The following is a 26,113-nucleotide window of genomic DNA, read 5'->3' on the forward strand; positions in this document are numbered from 1 at the left end:
GTTAAATGAAGCATAAACAAACTTGCAGTCTATAAAAAAGACTTCTATAGATTCTAAAACCTGTGCAGTAAGTCAAAGTTGCACACACCAAAAGTGCAAGAAATTTTCCTGCTGATAACCCACCACTTTTTTAAACTGCATTTTTAAGTGCAAAGAGCTGATTAAAGGGCATGGGGATGTCAGCTGAGTAATCACCCAAAATGTTACTTTAGCATTGCTTAACCACTTCTGTTATTTTCTAAGAAGATTTAACAAAACCACCCAGGAAATAAGGGTGAAATGCATCAGAAAAACTTTTCTATTTTTGTCCTCAAAACACTTTGTGGTGAACAACTTTTACAGTAAACTTCATGATTTTGCACATCAGCTGGTTTTTTTTTTTTTAATCTAGAGCATTTCCTCTTTCATAACTTTCATTTCTCCAACGTATTTTAAATATAATATTTAACGGAATATAAAAACATCGTCCTATTCAGCATAGTTCATTCAAATTTCACTGTCACTGCTATAAGGGCTAACTGCTGTTTTCTTAAGGTGTGTTGTATATAAAACCCGAGATATTTGACTGCTTATTGTCTCTGAGAATTTGAGACTATTGATTAACTAGCGGCGAACACAAGTATCTTTTAGCACACTTGGTTGTAGGCATATAAAACTCATATTGTCTTCAGTGAGCTGCTTACATGCCCTGATGAAGCAGGCTCAGCATAACACAAAGCGCTCGGTTCTTGTGATGTGATGCAGCCATCTGCTGATGGCTCCTCTCCAGTCATTGCTGATTCTCTGTTTCTCAACTTCCAGTTTCTAATACAATCATATCAGTCCTGCTGTTCAGGTATAGTAGGGAAATCACATCTAGATGAACTCACAGACATAACCAGTCTTTAAGACATGTTACTGACACACAGTCAGCAAGAAATTTACCTTTGTTCCAGTTTTGAAATTGGTATGCTAGCTGGACCTCTGCTGGTGAGAAAGAAGGCAGCAGGAGCAAGTTCCTAAGAGAAGGAACTATCTTCTATCTGAACCTGCAATGCACACTGATTTATGCAGTATAAAGTATTAACTCTGCTATCAGTCCACATCAGTCCATTACCACTCCACAAAAGCTTCAGCTTCAATGAATGAAACCACAGTGACTCACAATAACAAAATCTGGCAACAAATGCACATGTAACAATAACCTGTATATAAATAAGTTTCTTCTGCAAATCACATCATGAGCACAGACAAAAGTAGAGATAAGCTGGGAGCAGTCCACAGATTTCCTTATTATACCCACAGATTATTTAATAACTAAAAAAAGTGTACACCATAGTTCTCTAGGTAAGGCTTGTATGTGATGTGAAATCACATACTGTGCAAACTATTGAAAAGGTTTTTGGGTCATGTTCATTTTTTTTGAACTGTAAAATGCCATTTTGTCAGTTCACACAACAAGTTGTGTGTTTACTGGGAAGAAAGACACCATGTGGAAGTTTTACCCAATCCTTGGCTTCAACATAACACAAATTACAGATTTGTTTTAAATTTTCTCCCTAAGGGATGCACTGTGACATAAAATACAAAATCTCATGTCATTCCTTGAGAATTCTAAAGGCCAGCAAAAGCTTGTGCTTTATACCCCTTTGTTTAGATTTGGGGTCTGTTTTAAAGGGTTCAGGCAACAGGTTTTCTAATTTTCCCATAACAAATGGACCACAGTAGCAAAGGCAGTAGACTAAGAATGCAACTGTTCTCAAGGTGGGAGAACTGCTCTGGCCAAGCACCTGAGCCAGCTCTGCCTAAGATGCAGCTTCGCTTCTGGATTTCCAAAGACTGTCTGGACCAGTGACACTCCAAAGACTGAAGTTGCTGCTCTTCCTAGCAGTTTCTTTTTACCCCTCTCTCCTCACTCTGTCCTGCTGAAGTGGCTGGGGTGGGTGGGGATCTCTGGAGAACATCTAGTCCAACCCCCCTGCTAAAGCAGGGTCACCCAGAGCAGATTGCACAGAATTTCATCTGGACAGCTTTTGAGTATCTCCAGAGAAGGGCACTCCACAACCTCTCTGGGCAGCCTGTTCTAGTGCTCTTCTGCTGTCAAAGAAATTTTTCCTCCTATTCAGATGGAATTCCTTGTCTATCAGTTTGTGCTTGTTGCCCCATGTCCTGTCACTGTGCGCCACTTGTTCCCATTCTCTTGATACATGTTATTCAGATATTTGTGGGCATTGCTAAAATCCCCTCTCAGTCTTGTCTTCTCTGGTTTCAACCGGCCCAGCTCCCTCCACCTTTCCCCCCAAGAGGTGTTTCCTCCAGTAGAAAAAAATGCAGGCGCTAACAAAGTATCAAATACAAACTTCCTGATCTCAGTAAGTTTTCACGGGGCTACTTAGGACACCAGTGAAAGTATCCCATGGCAGGGTGTTTGGAATAAGATGATCTTTAAGGCCCCTTCCAACCCAAAACATTCTTTGATTTTATGATATGATAAAGAAGTTGATAGTTGCAGTGGGACAAGCATCAACAATATCAGACACTTAGGAACCACTAGCAAGAATTTCTTCTGAAGATGGGAGAAAGAAACAAGACTCGGTAGGCTGTTTCAATGGCAAGATGATTATGATTACTCCCACACTGCAACTATGAAAAACGCAAATACAATATTAGAAGCAGGCACAAGACTCTCCCAACTAGGAACACACTAATGCAAAGGAAGAAGCAATGACGAGTGTTGTGCATCCACTTAAACGGAACCAGGAACTGGTGCAGCAGAACTCTCTGAGGGCGGCAGCGACCAAGGCGCTGCTCGGGGTCATTGTCCCACCGACGGGGCGCCGGGACGCCTGCGCCCCCGAGCTCCCGGGCACCGCCACAGCACGGGGGGAGCACCCGCGGCCGCCCGCCGCCGCTACCCGGCCGCTTATCGCCGGCGACCCCGCGGCCACCTCTCCCACCGCTTGTTCCCCGGGCCTCAGCTTCGTGCCTGCTCCCGACCGCAGCTGCTCCCCGGTCGCCGCTTTCCTGTCCCGCTATCGCTGTCCCCGCGTCCCCGTGTGCCCGTGTCGCTGTCCCCGCCTCCGCCCCGGCCGTTAGCGGTTTGAACGGCGCGCGCGCGCCCGCCCCGCCCCTGCGCGCGCGCGCGATGGGGGCGGCGCCCCCGCTCAGCCATGACAGCGGGAACCCGCCGCCGCCGCTGCCACCGGGCCCGGCAGCGCCCCGGGCCGCGGCTCTCGCCCGGGAGGGGCGGCCAGGACGCTGTCATGCAGGACCCTACCCCGGAACGCGCCGAGGAGAGTCGGGCGGCGGCTCCGGCGGAGGGCGGCGGGGCCTTCTGTCTGCAGAGGGTGTTTGAGGAGGTGCAGGGCTCCTCGCAGCTGAGCGCGGCGCCCGCGGAGCCGCCGGCCGTGACGGTGGTGGCGGTGGAGCGGTACCTGGCGCAGGCGCCGCCCGCCGCCCCCCACCAGTACTGGTACGACGTGACGCTGGCGGACGGCGCTCGCCGGCACCGCTGCCACCTCGCGCCGCGCCTCAACGGGCTCGTGCACCGCGCGCGCCTGCGGGCGGGCACGCGCCTCCGCCTCACGCGCTGCTCGTACCGCTACGACGAGAAGCGCCTGAACCGCGGCTTCCTCTGCCTGGAGGGGCTGGAGCGGGCCGGGGACGCCGCCGCCGCCGCCGCGGGCACCCCGCCCGACGGGCACCGCCCGCTCCAGCCCCTCCGCGGGGACAATAGGCACTACCTGCCGCTCTGGAACAACGAGGATCCCTATGGAGACATGTGGGTGCCGGACAGGCCCCCGGTGCAGGTGGATGTGGACGGTAAGCCCGGAGGAGGCGGCTGTAGGGGTGCGGGAGGGACGCCCTGAGAGCGCCCCGGGACACCCAGAGGGAGGGGGCCGTGCCGTTTGTTGGGCGACGGAGCCGGGGAAGGGTCGGGAGCGCCGGTCCTGTGAGGGGCGGCTGAGGGGGCTCAGCCTGCAGAAGAGGAGACTCGGGGTACATTTTTGCTCTCGACAATCAGCTGACAGGAGGATGTAGCCGGCTGGGGGTCGGGCTCTTCTCCCAGGCAACCAGCGGTAGTGCGAGGGCACACAGTCTTAAGCGATGGTTTAGGTTGCGCATAAGGAGGAATTCCTTCACAGAAAGGGTGATCAGGCATTTGAACGGGCTGCCCAGGAAGGTGATGGAGTTACCGTTCCTGGAGGTGTTGAAGACAAGACTGGATGTGGCGTTTGGTGCCGCGGCCTGGCTGGACAGGGTGGTGTTTGGCCACGGATTGGACGCGATGATTTTAGGGATCTTTTCCAACCGAATCGATTCTGTGATTGCTTGTGCAGCTGGGCTGAGCTCCCTTGTATCCTCTAGCTGTGTTTGGCCCCACTGGGAATGTGCTGCCTGTGTCACAGCTCGCCTGTTCCTGTGGGAAAAACCTCTTCACCCGGGAGGATGGTGAGGCACTGGCGCAGGTTGCCCAGAGTTACCAGCTTGTGGATGCTCCATCCCCGGGAGTATTGAAGACCAGCTTGGATGAGGCTCTGAGTAACCTGGTCTGGTGCACTCTGTCCCTCCCATGACTGAGTGTTGCCATGAGAGATGACCCCTTTGAACCCAACCCCTGTGATTCACTGTTGCTTTCAGAGAGTTTGTTAAACTCTAGGAAATACTGACTGAAAACATGTAGCTGTGGTGCTTGTGCCGAGTCTTCTGAGGTGTCAAGGACACTGGGTGCAGTGGTAGTCTGATGGCTGGTCTGTGGGGCAGGATGCTCACACTTAGAAGCTGCTACCTAAAATGTGGTCAGTGTTGAGGGGCTCAGGCCATTCCATGAGGCCTGGTGAGGTAGAGAGGTGTTAACAGGGCTTCTGCACTACTGTGGTTCCCTTGTAAGCCGACATGTGTATGTAATGGCCCTTCTGCTCATCTGACAACACTTCTGTGTCATTTAAAATTTGTCATCACTCTCAATTAAAAAAAACCAAAACAACAAAACTATGCTGCGTGCAGATAGTTCATGACAGAAGTTATTGGTGAATGATATCAGCAAATGACCCTTTTTAAATGCTAGAAACATTAATAAAATACATGTGACATCATGGCACTTTACTCCTGAAAACTTACATGTTCAATCATGAATGTTCTTTTTCGGTCTTTTCTTTCCCCACCCCTTAACCTTAGTCTCCAAACTGACTAATCTTGGTCATCTGGAAATGACATGGAGAAGCAGAGTGCATTTCCATCCACTTCTTGTGAGAATCCTTCACAAATCTAGACTAAGGTACTATGGAAAACCAGAGAAAAAAATGGATATGCCTTATCAGGTAAAGAGGGATAAATGCACTCAAACAAATTGCTATAGGATATTTGAAAATAATTTTCCCATATAGTAAGCACATAAAATTATTTTATAGCTATTTTGTATGGAAAATGCTGCCTTTACAAAAATGCTGAGCACTCTAGAGCAGGAAATGCTGAATGTTGTGATCACATATATACAAACTTTAGTGGATGCGTTTCAGTTACTATAGTTCATTCGAGCTTTTTGTGAAGAAAAAGATACTTCGAGGTGTTAATAAGTTTAACAGCCTAAACATTTCTCGTCTCTACACTTTGACAGTTGGAGTTAGTATGTCCTGTCCAAAAAATTAAAGGCAATATTTTTAAATGATTTCTAAGACCTGATTCTCTCATCAGGTGACTTTCCAGATAGATTATTAAATTATTTTACTGTAAAATTCTTAATGATTTTTCTAATATATTTAGCTTGTGATATTTTTGTGTTGAACTTCTTGGAAAAGGAGACTGGAGGTGTGGTGGGTTAGTTTAAAAATCTTTTTTTTCCTGCTTACTGATCTGCTCAGTTTCAGATTCAGCATTTGCCTAGTTTCAAAACTGGGGATTTTTTCAGCTCTAGTATTCAGTACAAGTTCTGGAACATCCTCTATATCCATTTGTAACAGAGAAGTTTTTTATGAGTCAAGCACCTGGTGCATTATCCAAAACAAATACATACCAGAATGATAATAAATAAGATTATTGCATATTGTCTCTTTTTTCTTCAGGCTTACTTTGAAGTTGCTGATGGCTCAGGCATGATGTCAATGGTTTTGTGGAATTCTCTGTGTCCTGAGTGGTATCACAGCATGAATGTTGGCACAGTGCTCCTCCTCACCAAGTACACCATCAAAACCAGTTATCCCTTTAAAACACACCCCACGCCAGGGGATTCACAGATGAAGAGATTTGCTACAATTGGTTAAGTATTGCAGAAACCTGTTTTTAATCAATGAAATACAGCTGTGCAAAATAGCTCTCCATAGAAACAAATTAGAAAGTGATCCATTGCTGAGACTAATTGATAAGGTATAAATCCTTAATTAGTACCTCTGAAAGGTGTCTGAGCATCCAGGTTCTTGCTGTTCCCTGTTTATATTGAATCATGTCTACAAGGTTTACTGCCACAATTAGTTAAAACCTGTATTTAAAAAATGAAGAAACAAAAAAAGAATCCCTGATATCAGGAACTGAGGATATAAAGACAGGCCTCTGGTAATAAATTTTAATCTGATTCTACTTCCGGCTTTATAATACACATACCAGTTGTACACTGCTCACACCTTTTTCCAGGCCATTGAAGGACATTATCCCCTCATCTGACTTCAGATTTTAGTGTGTACTGTCAGGGCCCACAATATCTGCACAGCTCCACAGAGTAAAAAGTTGCATTGATGACTACTGTGTGCTGAAAGAGGAGCATCACCGTGGGAGTGTGTGCATAAAGAATATTCCTTGGTTACAGAAAAGCATTTTCTTACTGGCCAGTTGTTTAGTGTGGTAGATACTCAAAGGAACTGTATAAAAAATACAAGACCTGCAATATAACAGTAGTGGCCTTTTCAAACTGGATTTGATCAACTTTGGGGTTGTTTTCTCTCTTCCTTCACTCTGTATGAACTCTTCCCCATTTTGTGCTTTTATACTCAGAACAAAATGACAGCCAACATTCAGAAATTTCAAATAACTTCTTGAAACAATGTGCATGTTGGTGAAGGGTGATGTATGTATAACTTATTGACATAGACAGTTTCCCAGTGGAGTTGCTACAGTGCACACAAATAAACAATGTTTTCACTTCCAGAAGCAATATCTTCCCTGACTGTTAAATATTTGTATTAAAACCAGATCTGAATGAATTAAGTGTTTGTGATGACTTAGCAAGAGATAGAAATGTTAAGGCAGGTGTGGAAATTTGTGAGGGAAGGAGATGACAATTACAAGCCAACCCTGAAAACAATTATAATTGCCACAAAACCTTTCTATGCAAAGAAGACAAAATAAAATATGCCATCTGAGGTGACTTTCCCTATGGGCAAATATCTCTGCATTTTCATGGCCTTATTCACTCTGCACTTCTGATTTCTTACAAGCATTATTGGGGTGGAAGTGGGAACAAAGAGATCAAAGTGTCCAACTTGACTACTGGGCTGTAAAGGATGATAGCTGTGTAATGGAAAAACTAGCAGTCACTCCACTGGAAAGTGCCATGGTGCACAGGTAAACTACAGAAACATGTTCCGAATCTCAGTTCTTTGCACGAAGCTGGGAATTTTTGTCTTAATATGAATTGACATAGTCCCGTGACGCATGGATGGGTAGTATGACCATATGTCCTCTAAGAAGAGAGTCGCAAGAGACCAGAATATCCAGAAAAATTCTAGGGCATTTGTAACATGGAATTTGTGCGACTTCCATTGCATGAAGGGGGTTTTTTTGTTCAGATGAAGGGAAATTTATTGCCTCACTATGTATGTCTGTATATGCCCAATGTGGAGCAATATTTCAAGTTTCAATTACACTGAATCTCTTAAGTAATAATTACTTTTTCTTCATTTATTTTCAATTTGTAATTCCATCAAATCCCAACTTTCCAGTGTGCCCTTCGAACCGTTCACCTTCAAATATTGTACAATAGTGTACAATGTATCTGGAGAGTTATCAAGTCCTCAGTGTTAAAGAGTTTCCAAATGGAGAGTCCTGCAAGGTGCTGTGCTTCAGGCACATCCCCAGACTTCTGTGAAGTGAACTCTGCATTGCTGGCCCCTGTTTGCAGCTGTAGCATTGTGGGGCTTGCTGAGAGGTGCTGTTTCACAACCTAAAATCTTTAGTTGGAACTTAGTACCAGTGCTTTGAATTCCACTGCTAGACAGTGCACATTTCATTATCACACGTCCCTGAATTTGTGTGGCACGGATGACAGCTTGGACTGATCTTAGCTCCTGACTCATCCCAGGGTATAATCTTGACCTGGGTGTATGAGTTACATCTAATCTCAAAAGAATGGAACAATTGAGAGATAGTTTTGATGCGTGGGAGAGTTTTGTTTCAGGAATTTTCTCAGCGATACTGTCCTAAAAGGCCATGTGCAAAACCACAATTGTCCTCCAAATACATTTCTAGAAAGCAGAAGCCTAGAGAATATTCCTAAGTAGAGGGTCTTACTTTAAGTAGAACACCTTCCTAATGTTGCACTGCCAGGGTGAGGCACCAAATGTAATTACATAAACAGTTGTATGCATTATTTGTATCTACTTAATTACTTTTCTGGGTGCATTATTTGCATAATCCCTTACTCAAACCCAAGGAACTTCATCAGAATCTGTCTTTTATAAACCAGCAAGATTTGCCCTGTTATTAGACCATAGTGTACTGCCTTGTATAGAAGCAGAAGCCATTCTTCCTGTATTTTTTAACCTGTTTGAAAAACCTTGCTTGCTCCAGTGCTCCACCATGTTGGTAATTTAGCATCTAAACAGTTTGATTAATAAATTAAAATTTTCAGGTGCTATGAAACAGGCATGAGAAGAACTTTTGTTTTCCACTATGGCCATGGTATATTTCTAGCCTATTAACAATTACCTGAACTGGCATCAAATATGGAAGTTCTTGTGTGCTGGTTCTGTTTTACTTTGTTGTCTGCACATCAGTTTCAGATCTTACTGACATTTGACAACTAAGCTAGTGTAAAAAGTACTTTGTATCTAATCAGTATGGTTGGATTAGTTTCTGTTAAAATACTGTCTGGATTGGACTAGTTGGCTCATGTAGGCAATTGGAAAGTTTAACATTACTCAGATGATAAAACTGCTTTGTTCTACCTGAATTACTTTCTTTTGATGAAAACCTGAACTCAGAGAAACTGATGAATAATTTTACAGAAACGTTACCCTGGTTTCTTTATGGGTTGTTGCTATTTTTGTAATATTATTAATATAACGATGATGATGATGACTATGATAATTTGTATTCATGCTATAAATGTTACTGACTTTTTTTTTTTTGTCAGAAATTAGCCTTAATGTTCGGGATCCTCCTACTGAAATCAGTATTATTCCAGAAGAAATGGTTAAGCCAGAGTGGGGATTACCTGAAGTTAAATATAGGTTTATCACAAGGTAAAATAGAATTTTGTTGGTTATCAAGCTGAAATTTAAATTACACTACCTTATAGTGAATGCTAATTGGAAATGCTTTTTGCACAGTTTCTAAGAAAGCTTACCCAGCTTTCTTCTATTTTGGTTTTAGGTCAGAACTGGATGACTTACCGCACAATTATTCCTGTGATGTTATTGGTCTTGTGACGTTTGTAGGAAGGGCTGAGCGAGCCAGAAAAAGAGGTTTTTTTAAAAATATGACTTTCAGAATTTATCAAATAGTTTCTAAATTTCTAAGTAAATGCTTATACATTTTTCTTAATATTTGTTTATATAGAACACAGTGAAGACTTCTGGCTCTATCGTTGGGCACATGCCATTGATGGGACCTCGGACCAACCATTCATCCTGGAATTGTTTGCAACTTCTCAGCCAGATGTGTTTGAGCGTATTCATCCAAGTATTCATTTCTCTATAATACTTAATAATAATTATTTGTAACATTTTTCTAATCCATTGCAAATTTCTAATTCTGAGATTAGTTGCCACTGAGTAAAAAACTATCATGATTTATCTCCTCAAGCAGAAGATAGTTGATCAGAAATTAAAATTTAAAAATAAAAATATAGTTTGAGTATTTTAAATCCTTATGAATTGCAGTCTGTCAGTTTGTGTAAACGATTAGATGGACAGCTGGGCCTGGGGCTCCTGTGATCTCCTTCATTTCAGACGTTTCTTTTAAGAAGCACCTGGGCAACACCTCTTGCAGCAGAGGCAATTAAAGGCAGCAGCTGGTCAAATCTCTTGCTCCTCTTGACCTGTAAATACCTGATTTTTTTTCTGGACCAGAATAATTAAAGGGGATTTAATGAAGAGTGAGGTGAAAGTGGGAAAGGCTTCTTTTCTTTGAATCAGTGTTTTTTGCCCAAACAGCAGTCATCACCCAGCTGTGTTAGTTACCACACATGAGCTAAGAGTAATAAATTTCAAACTAGGGAATCCTTAATGACGGATTTTAAAAGAGCTTTAAATATTTCTTCTTGCCTCTTTTCTCTTCTCCAAGCACTCATTCTTTTTTTTAACACTGGTTGGTGTTGATATGCATTTTTTATATAATTTGATGCAGCACCAGCTGCACAGTCCTGCTAAGATTATGGCTGCATTCATCTTGGGTGTTCTGGGGAAGTGGGAAAGAATGACATTCCAGTGTTTAACTGAGATACTAACAAAAGAGTGAGTTTGAGCTCTGTTTAGAAGTTTTGCAGTGGTGTGTCATAATTTCTCATGATTTTATACTTTTAATCCTTAAGAAACACAACCATCTAATACCAATATTTGTGCTGTTTGTTTCAATGATATCCTACCTGATGAAGTATCTCATGTTTTAGTTGTAATATCAATGCTGAAATTAAGTTGAAGATTTAATTACATGTCCATGTGGTAATTTGTGGAGACTCCAAACATGCATTAAACATTTGTAGCATCAAGAACTAAATTGTCTTGTTTAGAGGACTTAATAAAATTAATCCAATGTGTGTCAGTCTTGCCATTTTAAAATCAATGAGCTGTCAGGAAGAAAAAACTGAAGTTTCTTTTTTTTTCTCCAGTGACATACTTGGTGTGTACACAGATGAGAGTGATCCAGGGCCTCACTGAGAATCCTTCCAGGACAGTTTACCTTACGACTTCAAATGAAAGTCAAATATTCATTACAGGTAACTTAAATTAGTTCTAGTTTTATGTAGTTCTCATATTATTTCTTTGGAAAGGGTATTTTCATTTCACAACAAAATAATCAGTGTAGACTATGAGGTAATAATGAAACATTATTGCAGAAAAGAAAAAGGCTTTTTTGTGAGGCATTTAAGTGGGTTTATCCTGTGAAAAGTATTTCTAGGTTAAGACATATATTTACTAATTCTTTCAGGCTGTTAATCTTCTGATAGCAATGGTGATTACCTCTTAATTAAAACATAAGAAAACACTTGCAGCTTTCCTATTTTAGGTACTTTTTTGCTAATTGTTTTGGTTTTTTCTGTTACTTAGTGTTTGTCTAACTTTAGGTGCCAAATGCAAGTGTAGTCAGGAAATTCAAGGTACTAATTTTGTAAAACACTCTTGACAAAGGACATCTTTTATACTCTCCAGTCAAGATTTTCTTAATTTGTTGTTTCTAGGTAGCGTTCAGGAGAGTTTCAAAATGAGAACAAATTTCACTAACCTGCTTTGGTTTTGATACCTGATTATTTTTGTTTTAAAAGGGTGGCACAAGGGCCAGCCATACACCAAGGATGCCAAAGTGAAAAACTTCATTGAGTGGACAAAATCACAAAGTGAAGCTGATCAAATAAAGAAAACTGTCATCGGTGGCTACTACCCTTTTCCACGACCTCCTGATAGCTTTGTGAAGTACTGTAAAAACAATGAAGGTATCATATATCAAATATCTGTAAGATTTTTGACCTTTTTCAGTCAGTCTTACTCCAGGAAAAACTCCCTTTTGTGACTGTTTCTTAGGCTAAATCCTCACCCCACAGGAAATATCACACCTTTAGCTGCAGGAGAACTGTAGAAGCTGACATGAGTTACACATGTACTCAGAAGTTTTACTCTGAATATTCTGCTAAATCAAAATTTGGAATAGTTATTCTGAAGGGTACATTGAACTGGAAATTTCACCTGAAACAGAAATTATGGTGTCTGATAATGCATACTAGTGGGTGCTTATGGGCTAAAAAGGTTTATTGTTTTAATTTTTTTTCTATGTGATGTGGGTAACGAAAAGAAGTAGAATTTTTTAAAAGCATAAGTTTCAATCAATTTAATATTTAGTAAAAAAAAATAGTCTTGTGTTCAGAGATTTTGCTATTATATTTCTATGAAATTTGATTCTGGAAATTTCCTTTTTGCAGTTGAATCAGTTTTGAAACCCATAGGTGAAATAGGGAAAGAGATTGAAGACCTGCACTACAGGGAGCACAAGCGAATTGCTGTTCAGGGAATAATCAGTGCCATAAGATGCATCAGCTACAGTGTTGCAGCTAAAGAAGCCCCAGGAGGGGAACTCATCCAGGTACTGTGTCTGAGAGTTAATGCCAAAGCAGCTGTGATTGTCATTAGAACTGAGAATTTTGCATTTGAGTTCAGAACCTAATTATATTGTCTCTTAATCTGATTTTTGAGAGCAAAAATTTAAAAAACAATGATCCGGTGCTTCTCTGAAAGTTTTTTGGCAGTTCTCTGTAAAACTTGTAACTGTTTCAAAGTTGCTAGTTTGACTGATAACCTGATGTAATTTGGAGTGTAGGAGAGGCAACTGCTGCAATGTGCTCACTTGTCACTTTCTAGACAGAATTTACCTTATTAACATGATTAGATAATACCTGCTAGATGTAAGGTGACTGTTAGAAATTTGCAGGTTTTTGACTTGGAAGAAATAGCTTGAAGTGTATTGGAAGTATTGAAACAATTAACTGTTGTTGCAGAAAAATACTTCTCACTCTCTTGGAAGTTCTTCTGTGTCCAAAGAAGACTGTGTTGACATGGGAAAAAATGAAGAAGTTGAGTCTTTTCTGGGGCCACCCTGCACTCCTGAGGAGCATCAGGACCAAGCTCTGCTGTCAGAGGGGAGTTCAGCCAAGAAAAAGAGAGGCAGAAGAGATGCAGAACTGTAAGCTCTCTTCATAAATATGTGGTGGATCTTCTAAAAAGTGTTTTCAGAAATTAGGCCAGAGCCCAGGCTGTAGAAAATACATGAGAAAGCTTTAAAAACATATATAGTTGAATCTTTAAAATGTAGTTACATACTTTTCCTAGCATCAGGTGATGACAATTTTACTGTCCATGATAATGAAGGATTAATTACAGTAGGTTTGCAGTGCTCTCTTCTGAATAATATTTATACTACTTTGTTATTGAGCTCAAAGATTTGAAATAAAAGTAGTTAATACTTGAACTTGAAATATAGTTTAGTGACCTATCTGTGAAATAAACAACAGTTACAGTGGTGTGAGGAAATCAGATATCTTGACTGAAAATGCAGAATCAGATATACCTGTTCCTTAATTTCAAACATGCCTTATTTTTCATTTCTGGGCAATGGAGTGTACTTGCTGTCAGAAAGGAAGGTAGATGGTGGTCATGTGATAATTAAGGGCTCAAAATAACTTATTTGTCTGATACAACTGTGTTAGATTCAAGAGTAAAGTAACTGCTTGCACAAGATTGCCCTTTGTTGCAACATATGTGTAAAATCTACTACACCCATACTCATTATTGAGAGCCTGGTGTATACATTGACAGATGGAAAGTTTCAAAAGTCAGGCCAGCCACATCTGGGTTTTTTTGCAGTGGATTTTTCATACTATAAAGAGTATACTTTTCTCTTTTACGTTTCACATCCATAAGTCATAATGTGTGAAGAGAGTGGATATTTAGAGTATTTTGAGAAGAAATGAAATAAAATATAATTAGGATTGAATGAAAATTTAGTATTAAGAAAACCTTGGTACATAGAAGTTCTGTCTTGGCAGTGTTATAGCAAACTTAGTATATTCTGTTCCATATGAAAACTTCCAGCATTTGAGTGTCTTAGTTTAGTTCTGCCTGAGAGAAAGACATGGAAGTCCCTTGCTTTGTGAATTGCCATTTAAATAGATACTGAAAAATAATGGTGAATTTCCTACTTCAAGGAGAGGTACATCTGTTAGTCCTGTATCATCTTACCCCTATTTTACACGGACTGTAAGAAGAAAACTTGGGTAAGTCACACGAAATTAATTGTGTTGAATAATTACAATAATCAAACAAAAATACTCTGAGTAAAAATTTTACAGGAATCTCTAAGGAATTAAAATTAAAGAACAGATCAGGGTAGAGTTTAATGTTTTCTATTCACTCGTCTGCACCAACTCTAAATATATCTCAGGCATAATTTTGAGTGTGGTATTAAACAGCTTATATTTCTACTACTGAGGGAATATATAATAACAGAGGTTCATCATGGTAACTAATGGACTTTCTGGTGGTGGCTGAGTTGTACATTTTCCCCGATGTTACAGAGGTGTTAGTATAGTCATCCCTGGGAAACTATTCCCCTGTCTCCTTTCACTCCTCAGCACTCAGTTGTTACATAACTCAGTTTGGATCCAGAGAAGGTGGGGGTTTTTTGAAGTTCAGATAGGAATTTCATATCCAGAGCCCTGTCAAGTCTGGAACCTACTGAAATGACTACAAAAGTGAAATTATTAAGAAAACCGAATGAGTGCTTTTAGTTGTTAACCAGGGGTTACAAGCTACTTTCCTTTGTGCATTTTGTTTAAGGGCCAAAAATTCCTGTCACCTGTTCCAGACAGAACTTGAGCAACTTGAATGTTTGAACTCCTTGATGTCAGAATTTAGGATGTTTGTGTGTTTTGGCAGTGATCTGGATTTATGTCATGGCTTCATATAAGGCTCAGTTGCCTTTTTGGTTTACTTTTAGCATCTTTTCCCCCCTTAAACTCAAGAATCATGGTACTAGGAATAGGGCAGCAGTGGTAATGAGGGAGCTGATCAAAGCTGTTGACCATTCTGCCAGTATTGCTCCCCTACAAGCATGCTTGTTTTCTTGAAACACACTTATTGGAAGCTAATTTGTAACAGCTTTTTCTGTGGGATAAATGAAGCTCTTTTAAACCCCTGTGTCTGTTGTTTCCTAGGTCATTTGGTAGTAACTGCATTTTCTAGGAGAAATGGTTACCTGGCTTTGCAGCTGGTTTGTTAAAAGCACCGCCTGGCTTTAGGGTCACAGTTCTGCAGGTGGTGCAGGTGCTTGCAGGCACTTGTGCAAATCCATAGGAAAATCAGGAGGTTTTCCTTGACTGTAAGGAATCCTGTTTTCTTTTGCTTGCTGAGAAATGTTCCGCTTTTTCCTGGGTGGGGGGAAGGATGGGAAGAATGTCTTCTCCCCGTTTCTTATAGGTGAAGCCAGAAGTTAAGGCATGTTTACTTTGTTCTCTGCTTTTCTCAATCTGCTACTCTCCTCGCTACCTGTGTGTCCTCTCTATGCCATTAGTGCTAGAACCCCAGCTAAAGGAGGAGAAAGTCTGTGTTGGATTATGGAAAGCTGTTTCACTCTATATAATTCAAAGGTAACTCACGTATTTCTGTAACTTAACTGTAGAATTGTGCTGAATTCTCCAAATTGCCAAAGAAAAATAGAAAGTCAGCTGACATAATTTAAAATTGCGTTGTTTTCTGTACCTTAGATGTAGCAGAATGTCAGCTCTCACTGAAGTACTTCAATATGTTGATGAAATAACAACAGTATTTTTAACAAACTTCACATATTTCACAGAATATTCTGAGTTGGAAGGGGCCCACAAAGTTTGTTGAGTCCAATAGTAGAATATGTTTTAAAGTACATATTGTAGCTTAAACTATTCTGCATCAAGTTTTTTTGTATGTTGTTTGCAGCACATGGTTGCATTTTTTTGTTTTTTAAGCAGTAAGAGCTTATTTTGAAGCTTTTTGTTGACAGCTAAAGTTCCTGCATTTCTGAGGTAACTTACCTGATTTTTAAGGGTTTCAGAAAGAACAGAGAAACTGGGTAATTTAGTATTACTGTTGATATTTATATCCTTGCTAGCAAAGTTCTTCCAATAATGGTACTTCTAAGCATTTAATTTATCCAAAGTAGTTGGATAAATTTATAGAGAATGAAGTGATTGTGAATGAGGAGAGATCAGGAACTTCAGAAAGGATTATTTTTATGTGAAGGTGAAAGAAGTACAGTAGTTTTTGTGGAATTTTAATCTTTGTAAATTTAGCATGTTATCGTGGAATTGCTGCACTGGATGTTCCCACTCCATACTGCTTGAAGTGAACTTGTTTGCATGCTTCTACCCTTGCAGTTTCTCTTCTGTGGTTTTTTGTCACGTAGACCCTTTTGTCCTTTTTTCCTTCCCATGGATGTGACAGCTAGGGAATGAGCACTCTATAAGAGAGGGAAATTCGTCTTGAGGTTTGTATGACCGAAAGTTCCACAGCATGTGATGTTTCCTTCATACCTCTCTTGCACATAAATCAGAATTTGTCAGGGAGAAATTAGAAGATACCAAAAATCAATACATGTAGACTTGTCAAGTTACCATAAAAGTCTGTTTGGTCTCTCTGTTACTTGCTGTGGTAGATGTGTTTAGTAAATTGGTGTCAGAATAGGTAGTTCATTTCAAACCAGTCTATAAAATAAATTTTGCCAGTTTTATCAGTGAGTGGGTGTTCTGTGGTGTTGTTTCAAGGCACTTTACTTCCTTGCATTGTTTGGGCATAGCTGCAAGTTGTAACTATTTTTTTCTAATTTCATTTATCGCATTTAGTCCCAGGGCTTAGGAAATAGGTGTGAAGCCTGGGACATGCTTATTTTCCCAATAGCTTCTGAAAATACTGATCTGCCATATATTTTGACTGATGTTATTTTCAATGAAAATACTTTAAATTAAAATGACTGACAAGTTGAATATCAATGTATCTGAAAGTGAAGTGAAAAGGGGGGGCCTGCAGAGTGCAGGCTGGAAACAGCAAATCCAGCAGGGCACACATTCTCCTAAGGCTTGCATGGGTGAAATAGGCTGTGGGTGTTTTGGTGTACAACAGCAGGAGTACATTGCAGTAAGTGGAAGGATTTGGGTGGCATCAGGTGCATTGCAGACATAATGGCTCACAAAGAAGTACATGGCCTGTGTGTGGAGACAGGTAGTTTCCCTTAAAAGCCTAGCTCAAGTCAGGCTGTTCACATATCCAGCACAAAGCAGACCTGGGGGAGTAATGTGTTGGGCAGGTAGAAATTATCCCAGCTACAGGTCTGTGAAAGAAGTGGGGAAAAACCATGACAAGTTTTTTTTTTTTCATATTTTCCTGAGGATCTACTTGCTTTAAATCAGAGCCTATTCACTTCCAAAACTAGACAATTTTAAAAGAATAAAAAACATGATATCCTCTTTCCATGATATCCACTTGTCAGCAATATGACTTGGTTTAATCCTGTGCTGTAATGAGGAGAGAAGTTGGCATGTATGTAACTTGACATGTTTGTTTCTGAGTAAGCCTTTCTTAGCACTGTGCTGGGGTTTCATTTTATGTTTGACAGGTCCAAATCTCAAAAGTAAAAATTGATTTTCTAGGTTGTAATTGCACAGGTTGTAGTGTTTAAGTGAGCATTCTTTTGTGCCTGAGTTTGGACATCACAAGGAGGTCACTTCAGTGATGATATAGCCATGATGGGAGTGCATTTCATAAAATATGCTTTCATACTCAAAACCCACAGTGTATTTCCTTTGATCTTTTCACTAGATATTATTTTAGATATTTTCCATTTGTTACAAAATGTTGACATGAAATTTTCAAGCTACACCCTAGTATGAAATAGAAAAATTATTTTAAAACCTTCAAATCCTTATGAAATACAGTATGGTCCACTAAACAACAATCATCTTTGATTCCTTTTTTACTGTCTATATCTTGTGGATATGATTAGCTACTTTGATAGTCTGGAATTTTAATGGTACCTTAACAAAGTCTTACCTATTGCAGTTGTTTGTGATGCAAGATAATCAAGATAGTCTTTTCCCTAAGTTTTTTCAGACATCATGGTGAGTTTTATTCTAATAAGAGGAATGGATCAAAGAAGAAAAGAATAAATGGGCCTCAGAGCTTACATTACCATGTTTGCTTGCAGAGTGGCTCTTATGTTTTTCTCCTGCATCATACCCTAGTTAATTTATTAGAGATTGGTAAAGAATAGTTTCTTAGCGTTAATTCAAAACTTTATGGTTAAAAAAAAGAAAGTTTTAACAGATACCTAGTTTGATTCATTGAACTGGTCATTACAACAGGACAGTATGTCCACAGGAAAATAGAGATTTGTCATTTCTGTCGTTTTGGATTCCGGAGTGGTGACATGGCTCCATTCATACTGTGTTTCTCGGTGCTGAAGGGGATGACAGGACAGTGCATTCGCATGCTGAGCACCAGGTTTTTGCGATCGAGTCACCTGTTGGTCACCTGTGCTGGTTGGCTGTGTCACACGTGGTATTTCCGCCAGGTGCCCGTAGAGGGCAGCAGACACCGGGCTGTGAGTGTAAAACGCTTCCCCATCCGTTTCCCAAAGCCAGGATTCAGGCAGGGGTAGCCGTGAGCTTTGCTAAGCTGATTTACCCAGCATGGGCGGTCTCGTTGTGTCAAGCTGTATACAACTCTCACGATAAGGAATCAGCTCATTCACTCGAGCTCCTGTCATTTATCACTAGAAGTCTGTCTTTTGCTGCATAGAGTTTGAAGTTAATTAGGTTTAAGAGAAATATATATATATATATATGCATACACACTGTAACTTTCTTTTATAGCTTAGATGATTATCAACATGGACATTCTGAGCAAGATAAAAATGGCCAGGCTGTGTCAGACAGTTTGCAGTGCTGCACAGGTATGTTGCAAATTGTTGTTATATTAATCTTAGGAGGCTTAAGACTGCTTCTTTTTGACAGGTTCAAACCAAGCAACAAAGATATCCTTATAACCTTTGCTAAGACAGCTCCTCTGCACATCTGGCTACATCAGCCTCTGGGGAACCACTGTAGCAATGTATCATCAATGTCATTCTAATCTGCATTGCCTGCTGTGTTCTAAGGGATGGCTGAAAGGACAGCATTGGATTATTTCCCATTATGGACAATAAATTTTCAGTGTATCTTTATACAAGTTTTAATTTAGTTTAATATCTCAGAAGCACCTTGGCCATATTAATTTCTGCCATGTCTTCATAATTGAAATGCTCTAATGAAAATTATTTCTTATATAACAGAGGAGTGATGCAATTATATAAGAATATAAGCAACTAAATGTTTTCTGTGTTTATAATAGATCAAGAAGGAGTGAGTAATATACCTGAAACTGAAGAGACTGGAAGCACTTGTGATTCCTGGCAGAGTGACCTGTGGGCACAAGTGAAAGACAAGTTAATGAATTATTTTCATCACAGCAAAATTTTCCCTGAAAGTATCCCATGTAAATTTGATTATGTGCACAAAGACTTACTTATGCAACAGTACAACCTTCATGCAGCAGTGCACCAGCCAATAGAAACCAGGACAGATAAAAACATCAATGAGTTTAAAAGTGCTAATGGCCTTGGGTATTACGAAGTGACTGTTCTGGGTAAGTAGCTTGCCTTGTAATAAAGGTTAAGTAAGAGCAGAGTGCGTTCATCAGAAACTGATTGGATTTCTCTAAAGGAATCACTTGATTCTGAGTATTTCCTGAGGTTTGAAAAATTATTGCTATTTTAGATTTTTGTTAGAGTTCTCATTTAGGGTAATTTTTATTATCATTAAACATACTTTCAATGAAATGCCTGAATATCTTGTTTCTAGTATCACTTTTCGTATAATTTCAGGTTTTGGTATAGTCTTACGAGTGTTATTTGAAGAATGTGTGTAGTCCTTAAACTATTGATTATTTCAGTTAGAAGTAGGTCTTGTTCACTATTTCAACCTGATGTAGTCAGGCAAATTATTCAATTACACTTGTCAGCTGACTTTCTGCTGGGGAGATATTTATCAGAAACAAGTTAGTGTTCTTAAAAGGAAAAAGACAACTGTAAGTGCTTCTTTTCAGCATTATTCTTATTGAGTTGGTTTTTTCATTCTGTTGCTCCAAAAGTGCCTTCTTTCATTAGCCATGCTCATTAACTGCTCCATGCTGCTTCTAGTTTACATGAAGTCTCAGTTGATTGATTTTTATTTTTTAAAATATAAATATGCAAGTTGATGTATATCTGTTTGCTAGCTTTATTGAGGATTTTTAAGTTTGATTTTGTTTTCCCATTAAAAGGAGACAGAAACTGCCTTACTTAACAGTGCTCATGTTAAGTTCCCATAATTTAAAAGTTTTCATTATTTGCCAAGGGGCATTTGCAGAGAAGGTGTTTGAATATTTGAAGTCATTAGAATCCTGGGACTGACAATACAATATTGAAGATGAAAGTAGCACTGCATTTCACACTTTACTGGTTTTAAAGTTAATTTCTCTACCTTTGCAGATAAAGTTAAAAGGAGGGTGAAATGGCTCCCAAGGTTTAATGTTTTCTGAACTATCAGCATTGTTAACCTTAAACCGTAGTATTTCATAACATCGTATTAATTTGAATGCGCTTGTGTATAATCCTATATAGAAACATATTTTTAGATATTAGTTATTAACGAATGGACAAAGAACATATAAATAAAAAACAGTGCACTTGTTTGTTTTTAAAAAAAAGAGAAGAGGTGCACAAAGTTGCTGATGGGCTGAATAGGAAGTTTTCTGCTAACATAACATATTTTTCTTCAACAGGTATAAACCACGACATAGCAATAGATGTTGCTTTTCTTCCACTGTTTTGTCCTGACAATCCCCACTTATTTCAACTAGAAGACATTCAGAATGATACATTATTGTCTTGTATGAGCTGTATCTTTGCATGCCAGCAGAAGGCCACCAGCAGTGGGAGACTTTGTGACACATTTCCTCTTTCAGGTGAGACTGCCCTTCACTGATGTTACTCATTTATCATTTCTTGGTTTATCTTTCAGTGCAAGAGTTAATCCTCTCTAGAAATCTCTGGTGTAGGTCAGACATTGTTCCCCTCTTTGGTGAAAGAGATGTGAATTCTATTTCATCCCCTTTAGTAAAATGCTGTAATACTGAATTTTGAAGGCAGTTTTTGCTGGAGCTGTTCTCATCCTCTGGAGACAGTATTTTAATATCCAAACTACAAACTCATATCTAATTCTGATGTTGTAATTTCTAGTGATGGGATTTATGAACAAAATTTTTCACTGAAAGAAGGTTGACCATCTACACATTACTGTATTGAAAACATTATCAATTCTGTACACTTTTTTATTGTGTACAGAGTACAGAGCAAGTGCCTTTTAAAACCACCTCTCCTTAACTTCTAGATGAAATTGTAAAAGCAGCAAAGGACCTCGATGGCAAACATGTTATCTGCGTCTTGGACATCTGTCACTTGGGTGATGATAAGGTGGAAGTCTTTCTGAGCAAAATCTACAAGACAGTGGAATCAGGTGTGCTGGATCCAGTGTAATTTAATAATTTAATTTTCAAATGTTTATTATTCAAAAAAGAGGGAAATAAAATTGCTGTAACTTGAATACACCCTCTACACATTGCACTTTTCTAGAACTAGCAGACACAATATCAAATCACGATTCTTAGGGCGGTTGTAATGGTCATCCATGTAACTGGAAAGGACAATTGTTGCCTTTATTTTTCAGTCTTGAAACAGATTAGACAATGTCTTTGTCACTGATGTTTAAGATGGATGAATAGGCAGTACTGTGAGCTGATCATTTGGCAGGATACCAGGGGGTAAAAGTGTTTGTCTTCTGTTTTTCTTTGGCTGTACACAAGGATATACAGGAAATGCATATATCTGAGTGAAAACTGAGAAGGGAGGAAAGCTTTCCTAATATTTAAGGCAGTGTTTGAAAAATAATAAATGGGCTGTGATAAAAATTTAGGATGGAAGATAGAATAATCTTGGGGATTAGAATTTTGATGTTCTTTAATGATCTTTTTTCAGTGAAGGCTACCAGAGGCAGCCTAACTGCTCTTTAGGCTTGAAGCTTACTGTGAAGTGTGTTAAATACCATGGTGCCTTTAGTGCCATGATCCAGGAAACCACTTTCAGTTCTTTTCACCTGAGCAAGGTCAAGTGCTCTGATTTTATATATCTGCTTTTGTACGTAGAGTATTAGGTAGTGAGTATAGCATCCAAACATTTTTAGCATATTTTATTCATTAATAAGAGTAATGAAATATTTTTTAGAAGAATTTTTTATTGGAACCTGCTTCTAGCTTTGGAAGAAAAAAACTGCTTTTAAGAAGTGCTAATTATGGCAGGATATTCAGTTTGCCACATAATTTTTAGGTGTGTTCTGAGTAAATAAAGGATTTCAGCAACTATGAGAAGCTGCTACTTCCACAAGAGCACAAGACTGGAAAATTCTGCCAACATTTTGCCTGTACTAAGGAGTAACTGGCTCCTGCTGGTCCAAAATCAAGTAGCACATTTTTCTCCCATGTTCAACAGCCTCAAATCACTTAAAGAACTGGATTCTTACGAAATTATTTTCAAGCAGGAGATCATTGCAATTTGACTACTTGTCCATTTGAAATACTGCTCTCAATTCAATTCTTTGAGGAGCAAGAATTACAGAGACTTGCCAGGTAAATCCCACAGAGTTAATTTATAGGAACAGATATATTCTTAGGCACATTTTAGCGGCCTGTTGGTCATTGGGGATAACCTCTTTCAACTAGTAGCTCACTTTTCTGCCCTGGGGGCAGTGGACTTTGTCCTCAAGTACTTGAAGTTGTGCCCTATCTTCAATTAATGGTAATTTGACAGAGAAATGTAATTGATTTTGTTACATACAAGTTCACAGGCAACTTGAGATAAAAAGCAATGAAATCATTAAAATTATTGTTGTCTTTCTAGTGTAGTTTACAGTTTAAAAATATATTAAGAAGAAGAGTTTTACTTAAATTGCACTGGAACTGAAAGTCAATTAAATGTGACTGTATTGTATCTGTCTATTTGATATTAATCAGAAGTATTAGTTCTGGAGCAATGTTTGTCAACTGATGCCTTTCAGAGTACCCACAGAAGGCAAAATGAAAAACCACCAACCCAAGAAGAGTAGGGTGTTGCTTGCAGTGTTATTTGTGTCATTGTGCTGCTTACGGGTATGTGAAGGTGAGAGGCCATTGCTCTGGAGCAAGAGTCACACAGCACTTCATGTTCCAAACTGAGCCATGCTGACTGTGTCAGCCAGTGTTTTTTATTTACATATACTTCAGTTCGAAGTCTAATTTTAATGAAACTGTTCTCTCTTAAGGCAATTTTTATAGGAATTATCTTTGTCCAAAAGGACTGATGTGGCTGACATGGTCATAGAGCCACACTGGTGAGATGGTTCAGCCACCTCCCTCCATCCCATGCCATAGAAACGCTGCCAAAAGCTGTTTGTGGCATTGCACGGCTGGTATACTTTAAACCTAAAGCATTAATCATTTCAACCTATATGTTAGAACTTCCTAACTCTAAAAAAAATGTCAGAATTATGGGGAATATAGATAATGTCCTTAAAATGTTAAAGGATGTAATTTTATTTTAATCAAGTGTTTGAAATCTTTCATGGCAGAAGCTGGGAAGGGGAGATACTTACTCTTGCAGAATGGATTGTCAGTGTTGGAAGCATAGGCTTTCTGTGTGCAGCTGGTGAATATCCAATGCCTGTAGTAGACTTGGAATTTTACTACTCTGGATCAATCTGTAGAGTCACCATCCTGCTAAATAAAACTGAACTTAAAATGTGGAGTTCAATGGCTGAAGTGCTGCAGTGTTACTGTGATTTTACCATTCTGCCTGTCACCCTCCTCCCTGCCAATCCAGCCCTGTCAGACTGGACCAAAGGTGCTCTCTGCCAAGAAACCACTTGTTGTTTTACTTCATTTGGTGTTTACTAACACAAGTGTAAAACCAATGTATTTTTGATCTTGAGTCTGTCAAAACATGTTTGTTTTGCTGTGTTAAGCTAAGATAGTGATTAGTCCTGCAAAATATCACAGGGATCACCTTTCTTGCTGCTGTTTATTGCTACTGCTGAGTGTAAAATACTACCAGAGCACATTTCTTTACTGTGGAAGGTGTATCTGACCAAAGAACTGTACTTTAAAACCTTATATCTGCATGTTTCTTGTGTTTTCAGCATTAATTTCAAAGATTGGAGGAAGGTAGAGCATATGTAGTTAGTGGTACGTCTGAGTGCATAAAAGATGCTAAGTCATAGATAATAAAGATAATATTAATTTTGAATTAATGTGATGTAGAAGTTGTGCCACAGAAAAGCAAATAATATAAATAAATGAATTAATATATGTAAACATCTTGGATTGTTTCTTTCCAATTCTTTCCTTTTTACTTCTTGTTAGCTGTTTTGATTTTCCAAGACTCTTCTCCACGGTCATGTTTACTCCTTTCAAGAAACTTTGAAGGAGAACTAGGCCGAGCTTCTGCCAGCATCTGTGCAGCTTCTCTTGGCTTCAACACAGTGTGCAGCATGATCTTTGTAGAAAAAGAGGAAAAAGGAGAGTCTGTTTGTCCCTTCCCCCACCTCCATGCTCCAGAGCTGGGGCTAGGCAGAGTGGGATAGGAGCCGATTCCTTGGCTGATTGTCAGCTGAATGGGCTGGGAATGCCACAGCTGTGTGTGCTCTGGACATGCTGGCATCACAGCACTTCCTGGGCTGTCTCTGTAAACTTGCAGGAAGGGAAAGAGCTTGGAGAAATCTGCTCTGCACTAGTGACAGAGCTCTCAGCTGCTTCCCCAACCCAGGCTGGGTGTTACATGTCCTCAAGATGAAGGAGCTCTGTACAGCAGCTGAATCAGCTCTGGGCTCTGCAAACTACACCTCTATCACCCAAGGAAATACATCTGCTAAAGCCAGTGTTACTGACATCCACAAATCCTCATGGACTACCCGGCTGATGGGTCTGTTCACAGCTCTGGAAGTTGTGTGAATAAAATGAACACTACAATAAACTCATGCACATCAAGAGGAGTTGCTGTGCTGCTTTGGCACTTGTATGAACACAACAGCAGTGAACTATTTAGGAGTGACTGAGCCACCTTGAGAGCAGTCTGGGCAGGAGAAAACTGCATGTTGAAAAGGGGTTGAGGAGCAGCCAGCAGGGCTCTGCCTCCCTGCAGTCCTACCAGGCACTTGAACTGTATTAGGTAGAGAAATGAGGCCAAAGGAAGAGTCTGGCTTGGCAGGCAGTTAACAATAAAGGCTGTAATCTGTGGCTGCTATCTGGGTGAGTACTGATGACTTTCATTTGTTCTAAGTGTGCCCTTTCTCTGCCTTCCAGCCCTCACCCCACTGGGAATGGGGTCCTGAACTGCAGCTTCCCACAGGGCTGAGGGCCAGAGAGCAACGGGCTCAACCAAGTCCCGATTGACCGGGGCCAGAACACTGGAAGGGGTCTGACAGCACCACAGGCTAAAGGGAGATTAACTGCAGGCTCAAGACCATATGGGAAAAGTCACAATGTGCTGCTGTGAAGCTTGGTGTAGTCAATTTTTGTTTTGTTTTAGTCTTAAAAAAAAAAAAGGAAGTATCTCTAACCAGAGTGAATTAACAAGCAAATACATTTAGACAAACAGGCTGGAGAACAATCAGATAAAATGGATGTCTTCAGGTGGGCAGGGCTTTACTAATCCTGCAACATGTGATAATCTGAACACGGATATGACCTGGAATGTGGTCAGTTTTCTTTGAGGTCTGTAGAAAACAGAAGTCCAAAATCTGAAGGACAAATACATTGTTTTCAGAAAGGAAGCATCTAAGAAATTACTGCTTCATTTGTCCAACTTTTATCCCTAAAGTGCCTCTGAAACAATTTTTTTTTAATCCCTTCTTTGCATTTTTACCATTGTCAAGGACAGCTTGTGCCAAACTAGTCTAGTTTCCTTTTTTTATAGTTGTAACATATGAGGCAACGTCCTCCGAATCAGGTTGAGGAAATACAAGTTTAAAAAAATCTTTAAGAATACTTGATCACCCAGCAGTATAGCAAATGCTGCTGCTTTGCTGGAA

General features: G+C 39.9%; 1 protein-coding gene across 1 annotated transcript; it reads left to right on the forward strand.

Annotated features, from left to right (window-relative positions):
• The first annotated feature begins 3,149 nt into the window (after positions 1-3,149).
• RADX (RPA1 related single stranded DNA binding protein, X-linked) lies at positions 3,150-24,371 on the forward strand. Its single transcript, XM_066182044.1, has 15 exons — positions 3,150-3,801; positions 5,158-5,300; positions 6,042-6,234; positions 9,323-9,431; positions 9,562-9,653; positions 9,748-9,870; positions 11,018-11,125; positions 11,672-11,839; positions 12,323-12,483; positions 12,896-13,080; positions 14,102-14,170; positions 18,794-18,873; positions 19,311-19,604; positions 20,781-20,963; positions 21,389-24,371. The coding sequence occupies exons 1-15, from the start codon at positions 3,150-3,152 to the stop codon at positions 21,532-21,534; spliced, it is 2,706 nt and encodes a 901-aa protein (XP_066038141.1). The 3' UTR covers positions 21,535-24,371.
• The last annotated feature ends 1,742 nt before the right edge of the window (positions 24,372-26,113 follow it).

This window comes from Chamaea fasciata, unplaced genomic scaffold (genome assembly GCF_029207755.1).
Source record: "Chamaea fasciata isolate MVZ Bird 193981 ecotype frontalis unplaced genomic scaffold, bChaFas1.0.hap1 SCAF_4, whole genome shotgun sequence".
NCBI lineage: Eukaryota > Metazoa > Chordata > Aves > Passeriformes > Sylviidae > Chamaea > Chamaea fasciata.